The sequence below is a fragment of the Entelurus aequoreus genome, linkage group LG13, assembly GCF_033978785.1.
Source record: "Entelurus aequoreus isolate RoL-2023_Sb linkage group LG13, RoL_Eaeq_v1.1, whole genome shotgun sequence".
Classification (NCBI taxonomy): domain Eukaryota; kingdom Metazoa; phylum Chordata; class Actinopteri; order Syngnathiformes; family Syngnathidae; genus Entelurus; species Entelurus aequoreus.
Genome location: NC_084743.1, coordinates 24,843,963 through 24,867,061, shown reverse-complemented (window position 1 = coordinate 24,867,061; position 23,099 = coordinate 24,843,963). Strand labels below are relative to the sequence as shown.

Sequence of the window (23,099 nt, the reverse complement as noted above, 5' to 3'; positions counted from 1 at the left end):
CTCTAAGTTCTAAGACTCGTAAGAAAGATTTCATACAAATAACAAAAAAAATAAAAAGGAAAGATAGAAGTTGCCCTGAGGGGAACCGTTGTGAACCGGTAACGGTCATTTGAAAGCACTTTGGATCTTCATCAAACAGACTGAGGTCTCAAGTAAAGTCAGGCGGAGACCACTTTCTCCTCCTCCCACTCGATGGTAGTCCTGAACCGGTCCTAACACTGACAGGCTTGGGCTGACTTCATCCACCTCAAGCTAATTCCTACATGGTCACACACTTCCAGTTTTGCTTCCTTTGTGTCCATTCGCTGCGCCCGATGTTCCTTTCAGTGTCCGCAGAGCGGATGCAAGCTTAAGCGCGCATACCTGAGAGAGGAAGGAGAGATTGAGGTGTTACTTGTGTATTTAGATACTTAGTCGTGGTCAAAAGTTACACTTGTAAAGAACATAATGTCATGGCTGTCTTGAGTTTCCAATAATTTCTACAACTCTTGAATTTTTGTGATAGAGTGATTGGAGCACATACTTGTTGGTCACAAAAAACATTCATGAAGTTTGGTTCTTTTGTGACCAAATCTGCTGGGTCAAAAGTATACATACAGCTAGGGTTGGGTATCGTTTGAATTTGAAGGATTCCGATTCCGATTCTTTGTTTCGATTCCGATTCCTGACGATTCTCGGTTCCGATTCTTTTAAGAGGCAGGGTCAAAAAAAAAGTTTAGGATATTTTAAATGAGCTAGCTAACCTACAGTCTTTCTGAATGAAATAGTCTGACATTCTCCATCAATTTTAATTCTATTAACTTTTTATGAACTTTACTATAAATTCCTCACACGGCTGTTTTCAACTAGAATATGAATATAAAATCTATGAACTTGAATATAAATATTATAAATTATGAATACATTTTCCCAGGGGTACACTTTCCTCAAGAGAGCTTTATTTTTGAAAACCTCATGAAAACACATTTACACACACAAGTGTATGATGCTGCAGGTACTTAAAAATGTTACCGTGCTCCCACTGATGGGCTAACCTGGTGCAGAAAAGCAAATAAACAATAAGAAACAACTTGCAAAACCCAGGTACAGTATAAAATCAGAGACAGTTCTTGTTTAGGAAAATGACCATATCCGCCTTCTCAGGCAGGATGCGTGAGCGTTCTGGACAGATAGTGTCTCCTGCTGTGGAAAATACACGTTCGCTGGGTGTGGAAGAAGCTTGAACGCATAAATATGAGAAAGCGAGATCTGACAGCAAAGGATAAGTCTTTTGTTGGTTCCACCGGACCACCACCATGCAGCAGGGTCGTCAGACATAAGTATCGGTGGAACGTTCTGGTACATCTGCAGCTCTCTCTCCACTCGTTTCTTGATGGACATGGAGCTCTGTTATTTCGCGGTTATTTCATTTTTTTTTATAAAGTAAAGCCACACTTTCGACCGCCGACGCCCGCTATCCATGCTTGAGCTTGACTGACTCGCTCGGCTATGCTAACACTTCCGGCGGTGGGCGCTTCATTGGTGTTCAGCGGCTTCTTCTTCCGGTTCGGCAGACATATTTTTTTCCGGTCGGCTGACTGGGTATCGAAAATAGGAATCGAAATTTAAACTTTTGAACGATTCCGGGAGAATCGGAAAGTTAGTCCCGGTTCCAATCGATACTCGATACCCAACCCTACATACAGCAATGTTAATATTTGTCCCTTGGCAAGCTTCACTGCAATAAGGCGCTTTTGGTAGCCATCCACAAGCTTATGCTTGAATTTTTGACCACTCCTCTTGACAAAATTGGTGCAATTCAGCTAAATGTGTTAGTTTTCTGACATGGACTTGTTTCTTCAGCATTGTCCACACTTTTAAGTCAGGACTTTGGTATGGCCATTCTACAACCTTAATTCTAGCCTGATTTAGCCATTCCTTTATCACTTTTGACGTATGTTCGGGGTCATTGTCCTGTTGGAACACCCAACTGCGCCCAAGACACAACCTCCGGGCTGATGATTTTAGGTTGTCCTGAAGAATTTGGAGGTGATCCTCCTTTTTCATTGTCCCATTGGCAGCAAAACAGGCCCAGAGCATAATACTACCACCACAATGCTTGACGGTAGGCATGGTGTTCCTGGGATTGAAGGACTCACCTTTTCTCCTCCAAACTGCCATCCGTCCATTTTCTACCGGGTATTGTGGCCAAACAGCTCAATTTTTGTTTCATCTGACATCCCATGGACAAACATTAAGACTAGGGCTGCAACAAATAATTGAATAAATCGATTAAAATCAAATATAAAAATAGTTGGCGATTAATTTAGTCATCGATTCGTTGGATCTATGCTATGCGCATGCGCAGAGGCTACTTTTTATTTATAAACCTTTATTTATAAACTGCAACATTTACAAACAGCTGATAAACAATAATCAAAATAAGTATGGTGCCAGTATGCTGTTTTTTTTCAATAAAATACTGGAAAGGATAGAAATGTAGTTTGTCTCTATTATCCGATTATTAATCGATTAATCAAAGTAATAATCGACAGATTAATCGATTATTAAATTAGTTGTTAGTTGCAGCCCTAATTAAGACCTTCTGGGGGAAAGTTCTGTGGTCAGGTGAAACAAAAATTGAGCTGTTCCGAAATTATTGGAAACTCAAGACAGCCATGACATTATGTTCTTTACAGGTGTATGTAAACTTTTGACCACGACTGTAAATCATGCTGTCAGTGTTTCATGACAAGAAGACACCCCCGCCCAGACTAAAGCCGTAAAAACATACTCAGCAGGAACATAGTCGACAGAGGTACATGCATACAAGAGGTGCACGGAAAGAATCGATTAATATCTGAATCGCGTTTCATAATTTCAAAAACTGTTGTTTTTTTTCCCAATCAATCATCAAAGTTTCCTTATATAGCCCTTAATCCCAAAAGGGCAACAAAAAAACTCAACCAATTGGGCGTAATGAGAAACCTTGGAGGGGACCGTAGATGTGCATGAAAATGCATGAAAAATGAATACATTTCTGTGGGTTTCCATTTCCATTCTAGAAGATCCATCCCTCCATCCATTTTCTAACGCTTATCCCCTACGGGGTCCCGGGGGGTGCTGGAGCCTATCTCAGCTGCATTTGGGCGGGAGGCGGGGTACACCCTGGACAAGTTGCCCCCTCATCGCAGGGCCAACACAGATAGACAGATAACATTCACACTCACATTCACATACTGGGGCCAATTTAGTGTTACCAATCAACCTATCCCCAGGTGCATGTCTTTGGAGGTGGGAGGAAGCCGAAGTACCCGGAGGGAACCCATGCAAAGTTATGTATTCATATTTTGTGCAATATTTCATGCGTAGATACACTAACGTTAGCTTTTTTTGGTCCAATTTTACTTACTAGGCCAAGGGAAAGGGGTTTTTTCTTCGTTCAGCACAATTTTTGTATATGCAACAATTTAGCACTTCTCCATTTGCCTTATGCACTCTAACTACTACGGTCGCTTTGTTCCTGATCTGCCCTCATCTTAGGTCATTAACCTGCCGCGGACTGCGGATGGAACCTAGATTTTTTGGGTTACGATTGGGCACCTTTGCATTTTATATGTTTATAAATGTGCATTGTCCCATGTAACAAATATAGCAAATGGCGACTTCCTATCAAGAGCAACCGTATTGGTGTGTCTGGCGAAAGTTAGTAGGAGAAAATGTAAGGGTGTAACGGTACGTGTATTTGTATTGAACCGTTTCGGTACGGGGGTTTCGGTTCGGAGGTGTACCGAACGAGTTTCCACACGGACATATTAAGTAGCGTACCGCACTTTGTTTAAACAATGCACACCGAGGCACAACACACGGCATGCTAGCAGCAACCGGGCTACGACAACAGAGTGAAAGCGGTTTGCAGACAGCAGTAGGGTATGTTTCTGGCAACACGTCAAACATGCTAACCCATTTGAAGAGTTACCACCCCCAAGTGAAGAAAAAGACTAGCGTCGTGCAAACTCCGCATTCAAGCAGCCTCTCCTCGGCGAGTCAGGCAGGGCTAAAGCAATAACAAATGCCATTGGTGTTTTTATAGCAGCAGATTTAAGACCATATTGCATTAAAAACTAGATTTTGACCCACTTCTTTCTGCAGACAATGTAGATAAACTGATTTTTCTGGCAAAAAACATGAAGATTGAGTGAAAGTCACCGGAGTTAAAGGCTGGGGGGGTGGGGAAGAAAAGTTCATCTGAAGCTGAGTTGACTTGAAACTGTTTAATGTTGCACTTTTTATATGTAGAAGACAAGTTTTGTCATTTTATTTAATCTGAGCAACAACTTAATGTTTAATGTTGATTAACGTGGACACTGACTTAAACAAGTTAAAAAACTAATTCGGGTGTTACCATTTAATGGTCAATTGTACGGAATATGTACTGTACTGTGCAATCTACTAATAAAAGTCTCAATCAATCAATCAAAAAAAGCACTTTATATGTAGAAAGATTTTGTTAAACCATTCTGAGCCTTATCTTATTTAGTTTTTATTTTATATATGTTGACCACATTACCCCTGGCAATGGACCCTGTGTGTATATGTACGTTATTGTTATGCTTAGCATTCATGACTGCCTGCTGTTGCAATGATCAGCCTAGTGGTGGCGCACATCCATCACACACAGAGCTACTTCTATTTTTGGGCAGAATTATTATAGTGTTCCCAATGTTAAAAGGATAAAGCCATTGTTTACAAATTTGGTAAATAAATAACCAAAACAATTTATATTTTGTTTGTTTTCTTACTGTACAGAAAATGAACCGAACCGTGACCTCTAAACGGAGGTACGTACCGAACCGAAATTTTTGTGTACCGTTACACCCTTAAAAAAATGGTTAAATTGGTCGGTCTAATGCTTAACATAAGCGGTCGTTCTGTAGTTACCTTTGTCACATGTGCTGCTCTGCTTCTCCTGGGCGAAGTTGAGTCTGTTCTGCTCGGCTGCGGTGCCGTTGGATTCTGGGCTGCTGCTGCGAGACGGGCTGTGCTCCTCGGTCTGGTAAGCCAGGTCCAGGTGTTGCTGGGCCAGCTTCAGGTGTCTGCGCAGCCGCTCCAGCTCTCGCGAGGACGCCTCGTCGCCGAAGGACTCGCGGCCGGAGTCGGCCAGGTTGTCCCTGAAGCCCAGCTTCCCCGAGGGGTCCTTCTTCAGGGCCGTGTGGTAGCCCGGCGGCGCGGAGGGCTGGCGGCTGATGGAGGACCGCTGGCTGGCCAGCGCGGGGTGACGAGGGGTGGGAGGTCGGGAGCGGGGGGCACAGAAGCAGTCCCGGATGCCGCTGAAGCCCAGGTGAAGGATCTCCAGCAGGGTGAAGAGCAGACACAAGGCACTGACTGCATACATGATGAGCAGGAATATGGTTTTCTCCGTGGGCCGCGAGACGAAGCAATCCACCGTGTGCGGGCAGGGAGACCGCGTGCACACGTATGACGGCGACACCTCCAGCCCGTAAAGGACGTACTGCCCGAACAGGAAGGACGCCTCAAAAATGGCACGAGACAGAAGCTGAAACACGTAGACTTTCATCAGGCCGTCTCGCTTGATGCGGCGGCGTCCGTCGTGCTTATTGCTGGGCTTCTCCTCCACCTCCTTGTCCTTCTCTGGCTCAATCTCTTCATGGATCATCGGGTCCTCCTCGCCGTTGTCCTCCGCTTCCTCGTAGTCGCGGTTGGCGCCGCGGCTCACGATCGGCATGCGCTTCCTGCCGCGCGGCCGGTAATCCACGTCCTCCATGCGGGCGATCTTGTGCATGGCGAAGCCCAGGTACATGATGGTGGGCGTGGTGATCATGATCACCTGGAACACCCAGAAGCGGATGTGGGACAGCGGCGCGAAGGCGTCGTAGCACACGTTCTCGCACCCGGGCTGCTGCGTGTTGCACACAAATTTACTCTGCTCATCGTAGTAGATGGACTCGCCCCCCACGGCGGTCAGCACGATGCGGAACACGATCAGGAGGGTGAGCCAGATTTTGCCCACGAACGTTGAGTGATTGGAAATCTCGTCCAAGAGACGTGTGAGGAAACTCCAGCTCATTTTGTCTGTGGATCAGCCGCGATTTCCTCTGATCTGAAAAAGAAGAGATGGAGACAAATGAATGTTGGTGTCTCCTTTTTTGCTGAGTTTGCACAATGCAGTGGAGTCAGCAATATAGTGAAGGTGATTCATAAAACTGATACCACTGCTGTAAATTACAGAGGATATTTTTCCCTACGCTTTGAACCCTGCGGCTTATAAAACTGTGGCTAATTTATGGATTGTTCTTCGCTAACAGGCCGTAATGTTTGAATTCAACAAATAGTTTTCAACAGACACTGAAAAAGGTTTTACTGTTTGTGCTATGGCGCCATCATTTGGACAAGTTCACTCACTGCATGTACTTTGTCGACAGGATTTCAACCTTAAGTACAAGTGCTGTGCCTTCCTCTAGCGTTTCTACTCGTATGGATTCTTCATTCAACATTCCAAGCACTGTTTTACAATACAACTAAAACTATTAATACTTAATACACCGTCCCAGGTGTGATGTCTGAAATAATGTTTTCATGCATAATTATACTTGCTATCGTGATGTAATGAAGCTGGCTTCGTTAGTCTTAGCTAATATGCTAACATTTTTACGAGGGTCTGTGTTAGTATTATTAACTTGCAATGGCATAATTTTTGTATTGGTCCAGTTTCACAAATTTCCCAGTTTGTTGGTGCTATGGCGCCATCATTTGGACGAGTTCGCTTACTGCATGTGCTTCGTCGACTAGATTTCCTTCTTTATATTGCTTTCAACCGGAAGTACAAGTGCCGTTCCTTCTTCTAGCCATCCATAGCATTCTACTCGTATGGATTCTTCATTCATCACTCCAAGCAACGTTGGTAAGTTTTACAATATAACTAAAACTATTCATACTTAGTACACCGTCCCAGGTGTGATGTCTGAAAGAATGTTTTCATGCATATTTGTACGTGCTCTCGTGATGTAATGAATCTGGCTTTGCTAATTAGCAGTAGCTAATGTGCTAACATGTTTTTATGAGAGTCTGTGTTAAAGTTAAAGTACTACTGATAGTCAAACTATTACCCTCGGCATTTTGACCCATCCCCTTGTTACACCCCACTGCAAAACATAAATTATGTAATACTTAAATAGGAATAATACACCAAATTAAATGTTAAACAGCCGTAAACCTGCAAAAATACTTATTCTCAGGCTTCTCTGTTTACATTTACACTCTTTGCATTAGTTTGTTAGACTTAATTAATCATTTCTTACATATCCCTGAGGTTTGTACCTTCGTTGAAGAGGTTATTGTTAAGTGTTCAATGTGATTTTAGAATTTTGTGTGTTTTCCGTGGTTGTGTTGACATTATCGTTCTGCCTTATAAGCAGAGGAAAGTTACATTTGAACACTTTTTTTTTTTTAAACATATTTTTCTTCTGGTCCTCATTTTCGATATCCAAAAATATCAATAATTATAGATATCAACCGATAAACACTGAGCATGATGAATTTTTAAGCCATATCGTCCAGCACTAACTGAGACTCAACATAAGACAGCAACCCCAACCACTTATCTTCGTGGTGTTGTGCTTTCAGTCATAGCCACAAGGGGTCGCCATTGTTTGAAAAATAAAGTTGATTCCTCCACTGCCTGCTGTAGGATCTTTAAATATTTCTGCCTAGCTTGTTCTGTAAAATTCCCCCCACACACACACAAACAGTTATATGGCTTAAACCTGTGGTGGGAAATTATATATATGTTTTTATAATTATTATTATACGAGTTGCGTGCCACATTGAGCGAAGATGTTTTGCCTGGGACCTGTGTTTTAAGATACTGTATGTATGTAGTCTACCTGGAGTTCTTCGTTCTTTAACCGTAATTGTGTTGTGCAAGCTGCACTCTTTTTTTCCCCATCAGCACTTTAAATATCTGGAGGTTGCTTTGCATTAGTGAAAAAAACAGAAGGAGGTGTTTGTCATTGTAACAGGCAGGCGCAAAATTTAAGCTGCAAATTTCTGAGAGGCTGTGAGAAAAAGTAAGGAAGCATATCAAAAGGCTGATACAAAACTCATTCAGTAATGAATGACAAAATGCTTAAAATGTTATGACACCACCTCAAAATTATTATTTTTTTCTATACCGAATGGCGGATTCTGTATTTCCAATAAAATGTCTATATACAGTTGAACCTCGATTTACGAACCCCTCAATGTATGAACTTTGATTTAGGAACCAGGCTGAATAAATAGGTTTTCTTGTACAAGCGTTTCATCCACCCATTGTATGCTTTTTGTGCCAGGCAGCACATGCATTGTGGGCGGGCTTATCGATCTCCGGTGCTCAGTCAGCAGAGTGCTGTCGTTAACTACCGTGCTACTTTGTACAGCGTTGTCAAAACTGCCTAAATGACCTGCTTACCGACAATCAATCTATCCAAGTTTACTTGGACAGCTCTAAATCACGAGTGTCTCAAGCCACAACGACAACCTCGGTTCAGACACGTTTTATGGGCCAAAGCTTAAAAATCATCTAGGCATCTTCAGAATGGATCTGACTATCATTTAAAAAAGTTTCCCCTTTAGGGCAGGGGTGTCCAAACTTTTTCCACTCAGGGCCACAGACTGAAAAATAAAAGCATGCGGGGCCCATTTTTATATTTTTCCTTTTTTTTAAACCAATACAATATATAGGTTTTTTTTTTAACCGTTATGGCTTTCCTCAAGTTTGGTCCCCGGTACCCGGAAGAGAGTCTCAGTCATAAAAAATGTTAGAAATAAGTCATAAATTATTATTTTCTCATTTAACGCTTGAATCTCGAGATCAACTTCAGGTCTGTATGTCGTTATAAAGTTTTGTTGAATTTTGTTATTATGTTTATGCCCTTTATGTCAAAACCCTTATTTATATGGCAAACACACAAACTATGCAACATTTTCCCCCAAAACATTTCAAAGTGGAATATTTGATGTGAAGTAATTGGAACCTTAAATAGGTCAATAATTCATAACAATAAAAAGAATAAGTGTTGAAAATAAGCCAAATTTCTATTTTTTTTACTTTTAACGCTTAAGTCGGTAGATCTGTTGATTATAAGATTTTATAATTTTTTCATTTTTTGTTTGTTTTTTGCCCTTTTTGTGAAAGAAAACTTTGTTTCGCACAAAATATGCAATATTTTCCCCCCAAAATATTTCAAAGTGGAATTGTACCAGTGAAGTAATTGGAGCCTTCAATAGGTCAATAACAGTCCGCATGGCAGCTTTGTGTTATTAGTGTCAACATTGCAACATTTTCTTGTTACATTTCACCTGTTTACTCTTTTATTACACTTTTTCATGTTTTACATTTTTATTGTAGTATTTTCAGAATTAACAAAATTAGCTGGGGGCCACAAATGGCCCTCGGGCCGCACTTTGGACACGCCTGCTTTAGGGGACCTGTTTTTTTTGTCCCCATACCGTCAGATGTCCCCTAAAGGTGGCTGTGTAAACAGAGTGATGTCCCCATTAAGTAAGCATTGCCAGAAAACACACACACACACACATATATATACAGTATTGGCTGTTAATTAGTCATTATTAAGTACTTATTAATGCCTTATTCTGCATGGCCTTATTATACAACCAGTAAGCCATTAACTAAGAGTGTTCCCTCAATAACCTCAGAATTATTGCTTATTAGTAACCCTAACCCAAACTAACCCGTATATGTTCACCTAGTGTTCAAATAACTCTAAATTAAGTCTTTGTTACTTTAATAAGCAACTAATTAATGGTGAACATAAGTTAAAGTTAAAGTACCAATGATTGTCACACACACACTAGGTGTGGTGAAATTTGTCTTCTGCATTTGACCCATCACCCTTGATCACCCCCTGGGAGGTGAGGGGAGCAGTGAGCAGCAGCGGTGGCCGCGCCCGGGAATAATTTTTGGTGATTCAACCCCAATTCCAACCCTTGAAGCTGAGTGCCAAGCAGGGAGGTAATGGGTCCCATTTGTATAGTCTTTGTTATGACTATGTTCCCCATAGGGCAGCATAGCTCGGTTGGTAGAGTGGCCGTGCCAGCAACTTGAGGGTTCCAGGTTCGATTCCCACTTCCGCCATCCTAGTCACTGCCGTTGTGTCCTTGGGCAAGACACTTTACCCACCTGCTCCCAGTGCCACCCACACTGGTTTAAATGTAACTTAGATATTGGGTTTCACTATGTAAAGCGATTTGAGTCACTAGAGAAAAGCGCTATATAAATATAATTCACTTCACTTCATATATATATAAAATTCTGGGAAACATTGGAAATGCTGGACAAAAAGTCAAATCTACCTTATATTCATTACAACTACCTTCTGAGAGTGTGGAATGACATCAAGGTTACAAACTCTCAGAAAGTACATTGAAGAGGCCACATTAAATATTAGAGTAAAATGTTAAAAAAAAAAAAAAAAAAAAAATAGGAATGGATTGATAAATTTGTAGGTGAAATACTCAGAACCTTTGCCCTTAACTTTCAAAAAGGGCAAACGAGTGCAATACTGGCTCGGGGAACAAGTAAAACACCAGGTTCTTCAGATTTGACAAGTGTTCTAGTATTTTTGCACACCACTGTGTACTGTAACACAAACGCCATACTACAAGTGATGAATTTGCAAGACGAGTTACATTAAAGACAAACATACCATTTGGAGAGCACCTTCAATACATCCATCCCTCCATACAAATGAATCTAATTCCAACAAGTCATTCTTTCCATAGGAATAAAGTAGTCCCTAGGAACTGTTTGTATTGGCCAACTCCCCAGATACAAATGAAAACAGTTCTGAAGTGATATTTGACATTAGTCATGGAGGAAAGTGTCCCTCAATAAATAAAGCCTCGGAAGGAACTACACAAGATTCTATTGTGCTACAAGGAGCACAGGCCCTGAGAAATGTTGGTCAATGATTCGCCTTCTGAGAGGTGCCTTTCAATGGGCAACACTGACGAGTACAGTCACTTTATTCTGTGAAAGCCTTTAAGATGTAAAGTCAACACACAGAATGAAGGACATTGTGTAAGTGTAACAGAGGCCATGTGTAGGTCGATAAACCGCGCTCCCCGACAACCTCAAGAGCAATGCTGGCTCTCGGGTTGATAGCCTGGGCTTTTAGCTCGGTAGCTAACATGCTCGTCTGCCATGCGGTTGACCCAAGTTTGAGTCCCGGGCAGAACAGAAAAGGTACGGCCCGAAGAAGGCGTGTTACATAAGGTCACTGAAGAAATGCTGACCTGCATTGAAGTAAAAATCTGTATTATTTTTTTTAAATCACCAAACTATATAGACCAGATCTGGGCAAATTATGGCCCGGGGGCTACATGCGGCCCGTTAAACTTGTCAATCTGGCCCGCCGGACATTCCCAAAAATTTTTTTATATCTAAGATGTTTTCAAATGACCGTAAGTCTTGAACTATACAAAAGTATTTCAATGGTTGGAATCTGCAATTTTGCATGATATACTAGTTACTACGGTAATCTAATGAGTTACCATGGTAATCTAAGTCACAGCAGCTCAGACGAGGCACCAAGCAGTGTGGGTGGGGAGCGTTTCCACAGTGTTTCTAGAGCAGCCAGCCTGAAATGTGGGTGTCAGGGACAGACGCGGAAAGAAATTTTTACAACAAAGTTCTAAAGCTTAGTGATATATCAGATGTATCAGATTGTATGTGGGTTTTTTTATATTACACTTCGCATTCATATTTCGCTGTTTGTTGCATTTTTGTTGTGTTTCGCTTGATGGTAAAATATGTTGTCAATATTCAGGGTTTTATCCTTCATAGTTAATATTGTAAATCCCACATTCTTTATTTTCATGTACATTCTGGGTGTCTCATTCAGTAAAATTTTTGTTTAATTACATTCCGTTTTTTAAGGTGGTCTGTTATAACGTTTTTAGCATTTAATCAGACATTATTGTGGGGTTTTGCATTGGTGTTCCTAAAAATAGATATACAGGCGCCCAGACACATTTTTTCTCTAAATTTGGCCCCCCCGAGTCAAAATAATTGCCCAGACCTGATATAGACAATGTTTAAACTAATATTTTTTATGTTTCCTACGCTTCACTGATAATAGTTGACGTCTTATTATTTGTCTCTTTTAATGGCTCAGCTTTTATTGTGTTAATCAGGATCAGAATAGGTTTTATTGCCATTGTTTGAAAACGGGTCCACAAACTAGGAATTTTACTTGGCATAATCGTGCAACATAAAACACATAACACAGAATAGAATAACATGAGCTGTAACTGAGCTTAATTATTGCTTTGTACTGTAGCACCTTAAAAGGGGAATTGCACTTTTTTGGGAATGTTGCCTATTGTTCACAATCACCATGAGAGACAAGAACACACGTGTGTTTTTGCAGCTTTGATTGATTGATTTAAACTTTTATTAGCAGATTACACAGTACAGTACATATTCCGTACAATTGACCACTAAATGGTAACACCCGAATACATTTTTCAACTTGTTTAAGTTAATCAATTCATGGTAAAATGAAAGTCATCTTTGTAGTCTTCAAAGCCCTTTAAAACAACTTCAAAATCCTCCATCAACATTTTATATACACACTGCAAGTCTATATACAATGTAGCAACAACACGTTCATAACAATATGTAATTTGTACAATATTTACCGTATTTTGATCATTGCCGGGGACTGATTTTTTCAGTGCAGTGATTTCCGTTTCCCTGCAGTGCACGTCTGACCTTTGGCAACAAATGTGTGTCCTGCTTCCGGAAACAAAGGCGTGTGTGTCTTCTAATCGTGGCAGATTCGGTAACAAACCACAAAGACGACTATTTCTGGACAAATGAGGATTCACAAGCTTATCTTTGTGAATCTGAATATATGGAGGATGAACTACTTCCTTCTAGAAGAGAGCACGAAGGAAGAGTGATACTTTGGAGCAGACGGAAGCCGAGAAAGTGAGGTGAAAGTGACTCGAAGCTGCAAAATGTGGAACTTGAAGCCATGCTATTTCGACATAAATGGAGTGCTTAGCCAAATAAACCGGAAAAATGTCCTCGGCCAGCTGGACTAAACGCACAACTGTCCATCAAGTGAGTTACGCTTTATTTTTAACATAATACCTGCAGTACGTCACACGTGTATCATGACAGACCGCATTAGCCGTCTGGCTAGCTGTGTTAAAGTTTAAGTACCAATGATTGGTGTGGTGAAATTATTCTCTGCATTTGACCCATCCCCTGGGAGGTGAGGGGAGCAGTGAGCAGCAGCGGTGGCCGTGCCCGGGAATCATTTTTTTGGTGATTTAACCCCCCAATTCCAACCCTTGATGCTGAGTGCCAAGCATGGAGGTAATACAAACAAAACATGAAATGTGGGCTAATACTTTAGCCAATACCGATATTCCATCATACATATTAGCCAGCCGGACTTTGGTATATTAGGTACGATGTATTAGCTTGCATTGTGTATAGTGAAATTACACTTCTGACTAGAGATGTCCGATAATATCGGACTGCCGATATTATCGGCCGATAAATGCTTTAAAATGTAATATCGGAAATTATCTGTATCTGTTTCAAAAAGTAAAATGTATGACTTTTTAAAACGCCGCTGTACGGAGTGGTACACGGACGTAGGGAGACGTACAGAGAGGCAATAAACCATAAAGGCACTGTCTTTGCGTGCCGGCCCGATTCCATAATACCTACGGTTTTTCACACACACACACAAGTGAATGCAATGCATACTTGGTCAACAGCCATACAGGTCACATTGAGGGTGTCCGAATAAACAACTGTAACACTGTCAGAAATATGCGCCACACTGTGAACCCACACCAAACAAGAATGACAAACACATTTCGGGAGAACATCCGCACCGTAACACAACATAAACACCCAGAACCCCTTGCGGCACTAACTCTTCCGGGGCGCTACAATATACACCCCCCCCCCCCCACCCACCTCACCATGCTCTATCAGGGAGAACATGTACCAAATTCCAAGCTGCTGTTTTGAGACATGTTAAAAAAAATAATGCACTTTGTGACTACAATAATAAATATGGCAGTGCCATGTTGGCATTTTTTTTCCATAACTTGAGTTGATTTATTTTGGAAAACCTTGTTACATTGTTTAATGCATCCAGTGGGGCATCACAACAAAATTAGGCATAATATTGTGTTAATTCCACGACTGTATATATATCGGTATCGGTTGATATCGGAATCGGTAATTAAGAGTTGGACAATATCAGAATATCTGCAAAAAAAGCCATTATTGGACATCTCTACTTCTGACATATGTGCACCTGTGCTGTTTCTTTTCATAGTTGAACATCTACCAACATGCATATGACTTCAAAGAAGTTATTTCCCCTAATCAATATTTGAAAGAGTTTTGCAAACATTTCACTCGGCCCTAGGAGCCAATCGGGGTCCTTTAACATGATGCAACATCCTGTTAAATACTATTCTTTCTTAACTTTACAACGAAAGTCCTGTGTTTGCAACTACGCCATGTTGACATTTGACAACAAACCAAGGGGAGGTTCATGTGCTTCATTCTATAATAAACTATAGTGTAAGGAATGCGTTTTACTTTGTTATCTAAAAAATAGATCTCTGAAAGCGTTGCGAAACTCATTGGCAGTGACTTATGAACTGATGGAAAGCTACCCAAAAGAAGATAAGAAAAACCGTGGCAGCTAAAAAGTAAACTGTTTTAAAATAAGACTCTTCGCGTAAACATCACAAATTCTTAACAGGTAGCTCCAAAAAATATTTGTGAGCCATCCATCCATTTTCTACCTATTATTCCCTTCGGGGTCGCGGGGGGCGCTGGAGCCTATCTCAGCTACAATCGGGCGGAAGGCGGGGTACACCCTGGACAAGTCGCCACCTCATCACAGGGCCAACACAGATAGACAGACATCATTCACACTCACAGAGTGGCTTCCCAAATTGAACACATTTTCACACGGACTGCTTTAAAGATCACACAATAAATGATGGCATGACCACAAGGCTAATTAGTGATGTAACAATCTCCATTACCTTATATATAGCGGTATGAGGCTAAACTCCCCGCTTAAAGTCGCCCATTGGCACATTTTTACTTTGGCCCTTGGAGGCAAAACGTTCCGGATCCCCTGCTCTAGATAGACCCTTATTAAAGGGGAACTGCACTTTTCTATTTTGCCTATTAAAGGCCTACTGAAACCCACTACTACCGACCACGCAGTCTGATAGTTTATATATCAATGATGAAATCTTAACATTGCAACACATGCCAATACGGCCGGGTTAACTTATAAAGTGAAATTTTAAATTTCCCGCGTAACTTCCGGTTGAAAATGTCTATGTATGATGACGTTTGCGCGTGACGTCAATCGTTGAAACGGAAGTATTCGGACACATTGTATCCCAATACAAACAGCTCTGTTTTCATCGCAAAATTCCACAGTATTCTGGACATCTGTGTTGGTGAATCTTTTGCAATTTGTTTAATGAACAATGGAGACTGCAAAGAAGAAAGCTGTAGGTGGGATTGGTGTATTAGCGGCTGGCTGCAGCAACACAACCAGGAGGACTTTGAGGATAGTAGACGCGCTATCCGACGCTAGCCGCCGACCGCATCGATGATCGGGTGAAGTCCTTCGTCGCGCCGTCGATCGCTGGAATGCAGGTGAGCATGGGTGTTGATGAGCAGATGAGGGCTGGCGTAGGTGGAGAGATAATGTTTTTATCATAGCTCTGACGAGGTCCCGTAGCTAAGTTAGCTTCAATGGCGTCGTTAGCAACAGCATTGCTAGGCTTCGACAGGCGGTACAGCATTAACCGTGTAGTTACAGGTCCAGTGTTTGGTTCGGTGTGTCCTGATAGTAGTATTGTTGATCTGCTGTCTATCCTTCCAGTCAGGGGCTTATTTCTTTTGTTTCTATCTGCATTTAAGCACGATGCTATCACGTTAGTTCCATAGCTAAAGTGCTTCGCCGATGTATTGTCGTGGAGATAAAAGTCACTGTGAATGTCCATTTCACGTTCTCGACTCATTTTCAAGAGGATATAGTATCCGAGGTGGTTTAAAATACAAATCCATGATCCACAATAGAAAAAGGAGAGAGTGTGGAATCCAATGAGCCCTTGTACCTAAGTTACGGTCAGAGCGAAAAAAGATACGTCCTGCACTGCACTCTAGTCCTTCACTCTCACGTTCCTCATCCACAAATCTTTCATCCTGGCTCAAATTAATGGGGTAATCGTCGCTTTCTCGGTCCGAATCGCTCTCGCTGCTGGTGTAAACAATGGGGAAATGTGAGGAGCCTTCCAACCTGCGACGTCACGCTACTTCCGGTAAAGGCAAGGCTTTTTTATCAGCGACCAAAAGTTGCGAACTTTATCGTCGATGTTCTCTACTAAATCCTTTCAGCAAAAATATGGCAATATCGCGAAATGATCAAGTATGACACATAGAATGGATCTGCTATCCCCGTTTAAATAAAAAAAATTCATTTCAGTAGGCCTTTAAGGACAATCATGAGAGAGAAGAACACATGCCTTTTTTTTTAAAGATGATAAAAAAACGCTTTCAAGATGCGGCTATTCTGAGCCACTGTTGTAGCCTTCAAAGCCCTCAAACAACTTTTAAAACCCTCCATCAACATCTATCTATAATGTAGTAACAGACGCGTTCATAACAATATGTAATATAAACAATATTTACCGTATTTTAGTCATTTTAATCAATAGCAGGATTTCCTTCTGTGGCGCAATAATTTCTGTTTTATAGCGGCGTACATCCAACTTCCGGCAACTAATGTGTGTCCCTTCTTCTGCAAACACACACGAGTGTGTTGTAATCATGGCAGATGTGATAAACAACGAAGACGACTAATGAGGATTCACAACCTTATCTTTTTGAAGCTGAATATACAAACGGAGGATGAACTACTGACTCAATAACTCCACGGTGACGTTTCGGTGAATTTACTGACGAATTTGTGAAACAATACAAAAAGAAAGCCATTGTAAGTTAATATGAACACGGACACTCGTAGACACGTTAGTATATTATAGTCCGAAATGTACGGTAATTCGGGCTGTCAAAATTAACGAGTTAACTCATGTGAATAATCACAAAAATTGACCGCATATTTAAGTCCACACAGATTAATCATGCAATTTATTCTTAAATCTTAATTGGTCAGTGATCAGATCAATGCATACGTAAATACAAAAATCAGTGAAGGGACTGGTAAATTTTACTCCAAAATACATCCTGAAAGAACTTTAAATAAAAAGGTTACCAACATTGGTGCAAATACATGACATGCATTCAAGCAAAACGTTTGAAAATATTCCTGGATGACATTCAGACAACAAAATTGCAATTGTGTACAAATATTGAGGTCTTCTACCAAGGAGATTGTAACCATACAAGCGACTTATCACCTGTGATTAATCCAAATTCCATTATGTGATCAATCTGATTCAGACAATTTTATTCATTTTAACCTTTTGACAAATAAATGTATGTGTTCAGTCATACTTTTTGCCCTCAAGAGCTTCCATAGCTCCCGGCCTTCTGTTATTTCCTTAACGGAGATTCACACACATAAGGAAACGTGGCTAATACTAACACAAACAAGATGTTTGTTCCAAAGAAAAGAAAAGTGTTGTCAGTGGTTTGGATTTGCTGCAACAGACGGTGGAGTAAGTGACTGCACGCTACAAAGTTTGTTTAAAAAAGGCAGCAGCACAACAAACTTACACTAGCATATCAAACACTGGCATCCAACAGGCATCCAACAGAGTGGATGCCAATTTAGAGAAAAAAAATGTGTCTGGGAGTCGGTATATCTATATTTAAGAACACTAATGCAAAACCTCACAATAACGTCTGATTGAATGCTAAAAACGTTATGAAAGACCGCCTTAAAAAACGGAATTACATTTTAATTTAGGTTGTGAGTTCAAACCCCGGCCGAGTCATACCAAAGACTATAAAAAAAATGGGACCCATTACCTCCCTGCTTGGCACTCAGCATCAAGGTTTGGAATTGGGGGTTACATCACCAAAATGATTCCCGGGCGCGGCACCGCTGCTGCCCACCGCTCCCCTCACCTCAGAGGACAAATTTCACCACACCTAGTGTGTGTGACAGTCATTGGTACTTTAACTTTTTAACTTTAATTTTTTTACTGAATGAGACACCCAGAATTTACATGAAAATAAAGAATGTGGGATTTACAATATTAACTATGAACGATAAAATACAGAATATTGACAACATATGAACGTCACACCCCCTCTCGATCGACATATTTTACAATCAACAAAAAATGCAACAAACAGCGAAATATGAACGCAAAGGGTAAAAAAAACACCTACAATTTGATAAATTACTAAACTTTAGAACTTTGTTGAAATAATCTCCTTCCACATCTGTCCCTGACACCCGCATTTCAGGCTGGCCGTTCTGAAAACCCTGTGGAAACGCTCCCCACCCACACCGCTTGGTGCCTCGTCTGAGCTGCTGTGACTTAGATTACCATAGTAGCAGATTCCAACCATTGGAATACTCTGTATAGTTCGAGACTTACGGTCATTAGAAAACATTACTGCACATCATAATGGCAGCTACAGTTTTGATCTTAAAGATATAAAAAAATTTGGGAATGTCCGGCGGGCCAGATTGAAAAGCTTAACGGGCCGCAATTTCCCCGGGTCTGGCTTATGGTTAAGAATCAATTATCTACTTAACATGTAATGGTGATTCTTTCGTCAAAATGTTGCTTAGATTGTTTTGCAGACTGCTTTCAAGCTGCATCTTTTCAGGATGCGCCGTTTTATGGACGGTCTTATTCACATGCTTCCACTTCGAGTGCGTCTTCTCCCGGTCATCCTTGTTATATTGTTTTAGCGTTTTTATATTGAGTCTACATAACAGCGGAGAATGCATGTACGAGCCCGTCTGCCCCACAACAAGAGGAAAAAGAAAAAGAATGAGCTTATTGACTACAGCTTTAGACTAGGGCTGGGCGATATATCGAGTTTGTAAGATATATCATTATATTTTTAAACAAGATATGAATTAAGAAAATATAATATCGATATAATTAATTTCATGTTAAAATTACCAAACGGCGCTTATTTGTTGTGTTCCTTGTTCTCCCCCGCTCCTCTTCCACGGGCTACTAACACAATTGGTTAGGGACAGGCCAAACAGAGGCAAGATCGAACCAGGAAGGGGAATCACAAATTGCCTGCCTGCAAATGTACTTTTTATCCGACTTTTTGTGTTATTTGCACAGCTATGTTATTTATTTTACGCAGAAAGAATATTTTTCTATTTTATTTATGGTATGTAATTCTGCACAACTTAAACAGTTTCTATTTTTGTGCTGTTAATACCAATCTTGACTAACTGGGTTAATAAAAGGGCCACTGAATGTTTACAGTACAGTTGTCATTCAGTTCAATTTCACTGAATATCACTCAAAAATGAATATCTTTATACGCATACTTTCACCGAAAAATATATCGAGATACATATCGAATATCGAGTTTAGGTAAAAAAAATAGAGATATATATCGAATATCTAGTTTAGGTAAAAATATATCGAGATATATATCGAATATCTAGTTTAGGTAAAAATATATAGAATATCTAGTTTAAGTACAAATATATCGAGATGTATATCTAATATCTAGTTTAAGTAAAAATATATTGAGATATATATCGAATATCTATTGAAGTAAAAATATATCGAGATATATATCGAATATCTAGTTTAAGTAAAAATATAGAGATATATATATCAAATATCTAGTTTAAGTACAAATATATCGAATATCTAGTTTAAGTACAAATATATCGAGATGTATATCTAATATCTAGTTTAAGTAAAAATATATTGAGATATATATCGGATATCTAGTTGAAGTAAAAATATATCGAGATATATATCGAATATCTAGTTTAAGTAAAAATATAGAGATATATATATCAAATATCTAGTTTAAGTACAAATATATCGAATACCGTATTTCCTTGAATTGGCGCCGGGAATATAGTATTCGCCTGCCTAGAATTACAGCCGGGTCAAACTCGTTTCGCAAAATAATTAGCGCATGCTTGGCACTTCCGCCGGGTCAAATATGAGTCATTAAATGACTCCCGCCTCCAGGAGGTAGAGGGCGCTAGTGATCCTTCTTGCGACTACCAGTACTGCAGGAGACAGGTACTGCAGAAGAAGACAACAAGCAGCAAGCATGCAGCAATTGTTTGCTTGCACTTTTAACATGGAGGATTACATATCTAAAATAAAACAGTTTTCTAAACTGGACTTTCAATCGAAGCAGGAGGTAATAATTAGAGGAATATCTCCAGAGACTTTTAAAATTGAAGAAAGATGAGAAAGACTGCCTTTGATCAGAAGCAGCTGCACATGGACCCATCTACAAGTAAAGGTAAGATCATAATAACGTTTTTTTTATTAAATGTGTTTTTAATGATAAGGTATGCGCCGGAGTGAGAAGAGGTTTTAAAATAATTAGAGCATGCTTGCTCATTCCGCATGGTTTTGGTAACCGCAGGAGTGAGAAGAGGTTTTAAATTAATTAGCGCCCCTGCGGCTATTCAAGGAAATACGGTATCTAGTTTAAGTACAAATATATCGAGATGTACATCGAATATCTAGTTTAAGTAAAAATATATCGAGATAAATATCGAATATCTAGTTTAAGTAAAAAATATATGAAGATATATATTGAATATCTAGTTTAAGTACAAATATATGGAATATCTAGTTTAATTAAAAATATATCGAGATATATATTGAATATCTAGTTTAAGTAAAAATATATCAAGATATATATCGAATATCTAGTTTAAGTAAAAATATATCGAAATATATATCGAATATCTAGTTTAAGTACAAATATATCGAGATATATATAGAATATCTAGTTTAAAGTAAAAATATATCGAGATATATATCGAATATCTAGTTTAAGTAAAAATATATCGAGATATATATCAAATATCTACTTTATGTAAAAATATATCAAGATATAAATCAAATATCTACTTTAAGTAAAAATATATCGAGATATACTTTTTCGTTCATATCGCCCAGCCCTACCTTAGAGTACAATGGCGAACTCGCGCAAAACACTTTAGGTAAATCTCTTACCATATATGGAGAAATCCGCTGGTGTCACAATTGGGGAAAACGTCACAAATGGGGCAAATTCCAAATAGCTGGTTTGGAGGACATATGAAGGAAGGCAAGATTGTTTTGTAAAAATCCCCACCATGCCTCCATTAACATTTTGGGGAGCTATGCAGATCCAAAAAACAGGTACTAATAGGTAAGAAAAGTTGGTTTTGCGTAATGAGGGGGGTGGTAATCTGAGTTTTTAAGTACAGGCTTATGTGCTAGTATGACAATAAAAGTTCCCTTAATCCTTGAGTTTGGGAAAGGATCATTATACCGTGACGCAGGTAGCCACCAAACCTAAACCAACGCACAACCAGGGACCGATAATTCCACACTGACCGAGCCTTCGAGAATTCCACAGGAAAGGATAAAGGCTGATGTGGCTCCCACATCTGGGAGGGCACCCAATAATCCCTGCAGGGTCTGTGGAAGAAGGCCAAACCGTGGCCAAAAATCTGCGTCACTAAGCCGTCTGATGTGATGCAAATACGAGACCATGGACTAAGTCAGGACACATGAATCACCATCATTTCACGGACATGTAATGGAGGAAATTCCACAGTGGTCCAGAATATTCCACGTGGCACCCATGACTGTTTTCCACCCAAGAATGCAAAACATTAATCACAAATCAATCATAGCTTTAACCTCGTTTACAGCCATAACTATAGTTCCTATTAGGGCATTTAATGGGTTTGGAGTACGGCGTTCTTCTTTTATTCAACTTAACACTAGGGCTGCAACAACTAATCAAATAAATCGATTAAAATCTATAATAAAAATAGTTGGCGATTAATTTAGCCATCGATTCGTTGTATCTATGCTATGCGCATGCACAGAGGCAATTTGATTTTGATTTTTTTTGTTTACATTTTTTTTAGAAACCTTTATTTATAAACTGCAACATGTACAAACAGCTGAGAAACAATAATCAAAATAAGTATGGTGCAAGTATGCTGGTTTTTTTTCCAATAAAATAATGGAAAGGATTGAAATGTAGTTTGTCTCTTTTATCCGATTATTAATCGATTAATTGAAGTAATAATCGACAGATAAATCGAAAATCAAATGAATCGTTAGTTGCAGCCCTACTTTACACATTTAAAAGTGAGTTTGTCTTGACTAAAAACGAGGTATAACACAGAAAATGTGGAAATTACGCACAAGGGCTTCATTTTGCGCCACTTTCCAATAGAAAAGATCAAACGCGTGGTTCGGCGAACGTTGACGAAATGTTGCATTAAATAAAAAAATTAAAAAAAACCTATTTAACAGGGTTTCTGTTGTCGGACGAACATAAAAAGTAGTTGTCGGACACACGTAGGAGACTAAAAGTTAGAGCCCAAACTTGAGCTCGGAGACGTGAGAGATGCTGCCACGCTTTGTTTGCCAAGTGGCGTCTAACAAATACCTTGAGATTGAAGTCCTCTGCTTCACTCCAACGCGGGTAGTAGGCTCGTCTATCTTGTAGGGTTTTTGCTTTTTTTAATTTTCCTGTTTTCAAGCCCTTAAAAGGACTCCCGCTCAAGCCATTCGATGTGTTGTCAGTGAGGAGCGGGGATCCTTCTCTCCAGTGTCGTGTTGTGCGGCGGAGGTTAGACAAAGAATGGGGGCTGCTGGCGATGCGTCGTTGGTGAACGATCCGGCCCTTATATACGGCTCCTTGATGAGAACCACACTAGACGGCTCTATGGAGTGAAATGACTGCCAAAACGCCAAAAAATCACACAGAAATGCGTGTTTTACTCACGATTTACCATCGACTCGCAAGCATAAAATCAATTATTTTCATTAATTCGCAATTAAAAACTATTTTCTGTAAGTAAAAAGAAAAC

At 40.0% G+C, this 23,099-nt stretch overlaps 1 protein-coding gene across 1 annotated transcript in view; it reads right to left on the bottom strand.

The window, feature by feature from the left end:
- Nucleotides 1-22,875, bottom strand: part of LOC133663259 (gap junction gamma-1 protein-like) — a 23,650-nt gene extending 775 nt beyond the window's left edge. The window contains exons 1-3 of the mRNA XM_062067609.1: nucleotides 22,676-22,875; nucleotides 4,921-6,100; nucleotides 1-363 (exon numbers count right to left, since the gene is read on the bottom strand). The exon at nucleotides 1-363 is cut by the window's left edge and continues 775 nt beyond it. Coding sequence (XP_061923593.1) covers nucleotides 350-363; nucleotides 4,921-6,067 — 1,161 coding nt within the window. The 5' untranslated portion in view covers nucleotides 6,068-6,100; nucleotides 22,676-22,875 and the 3' untranslated portion in view covers nucleotides 1-349. The remainder of the gene's footprint in view (nucleotides 364-4,920; nucleotides 6,101-22,675) is intronic.
- Between the last annotated feature and the right edge of the window lie 224 nt (nucleotides 22,876-23,099).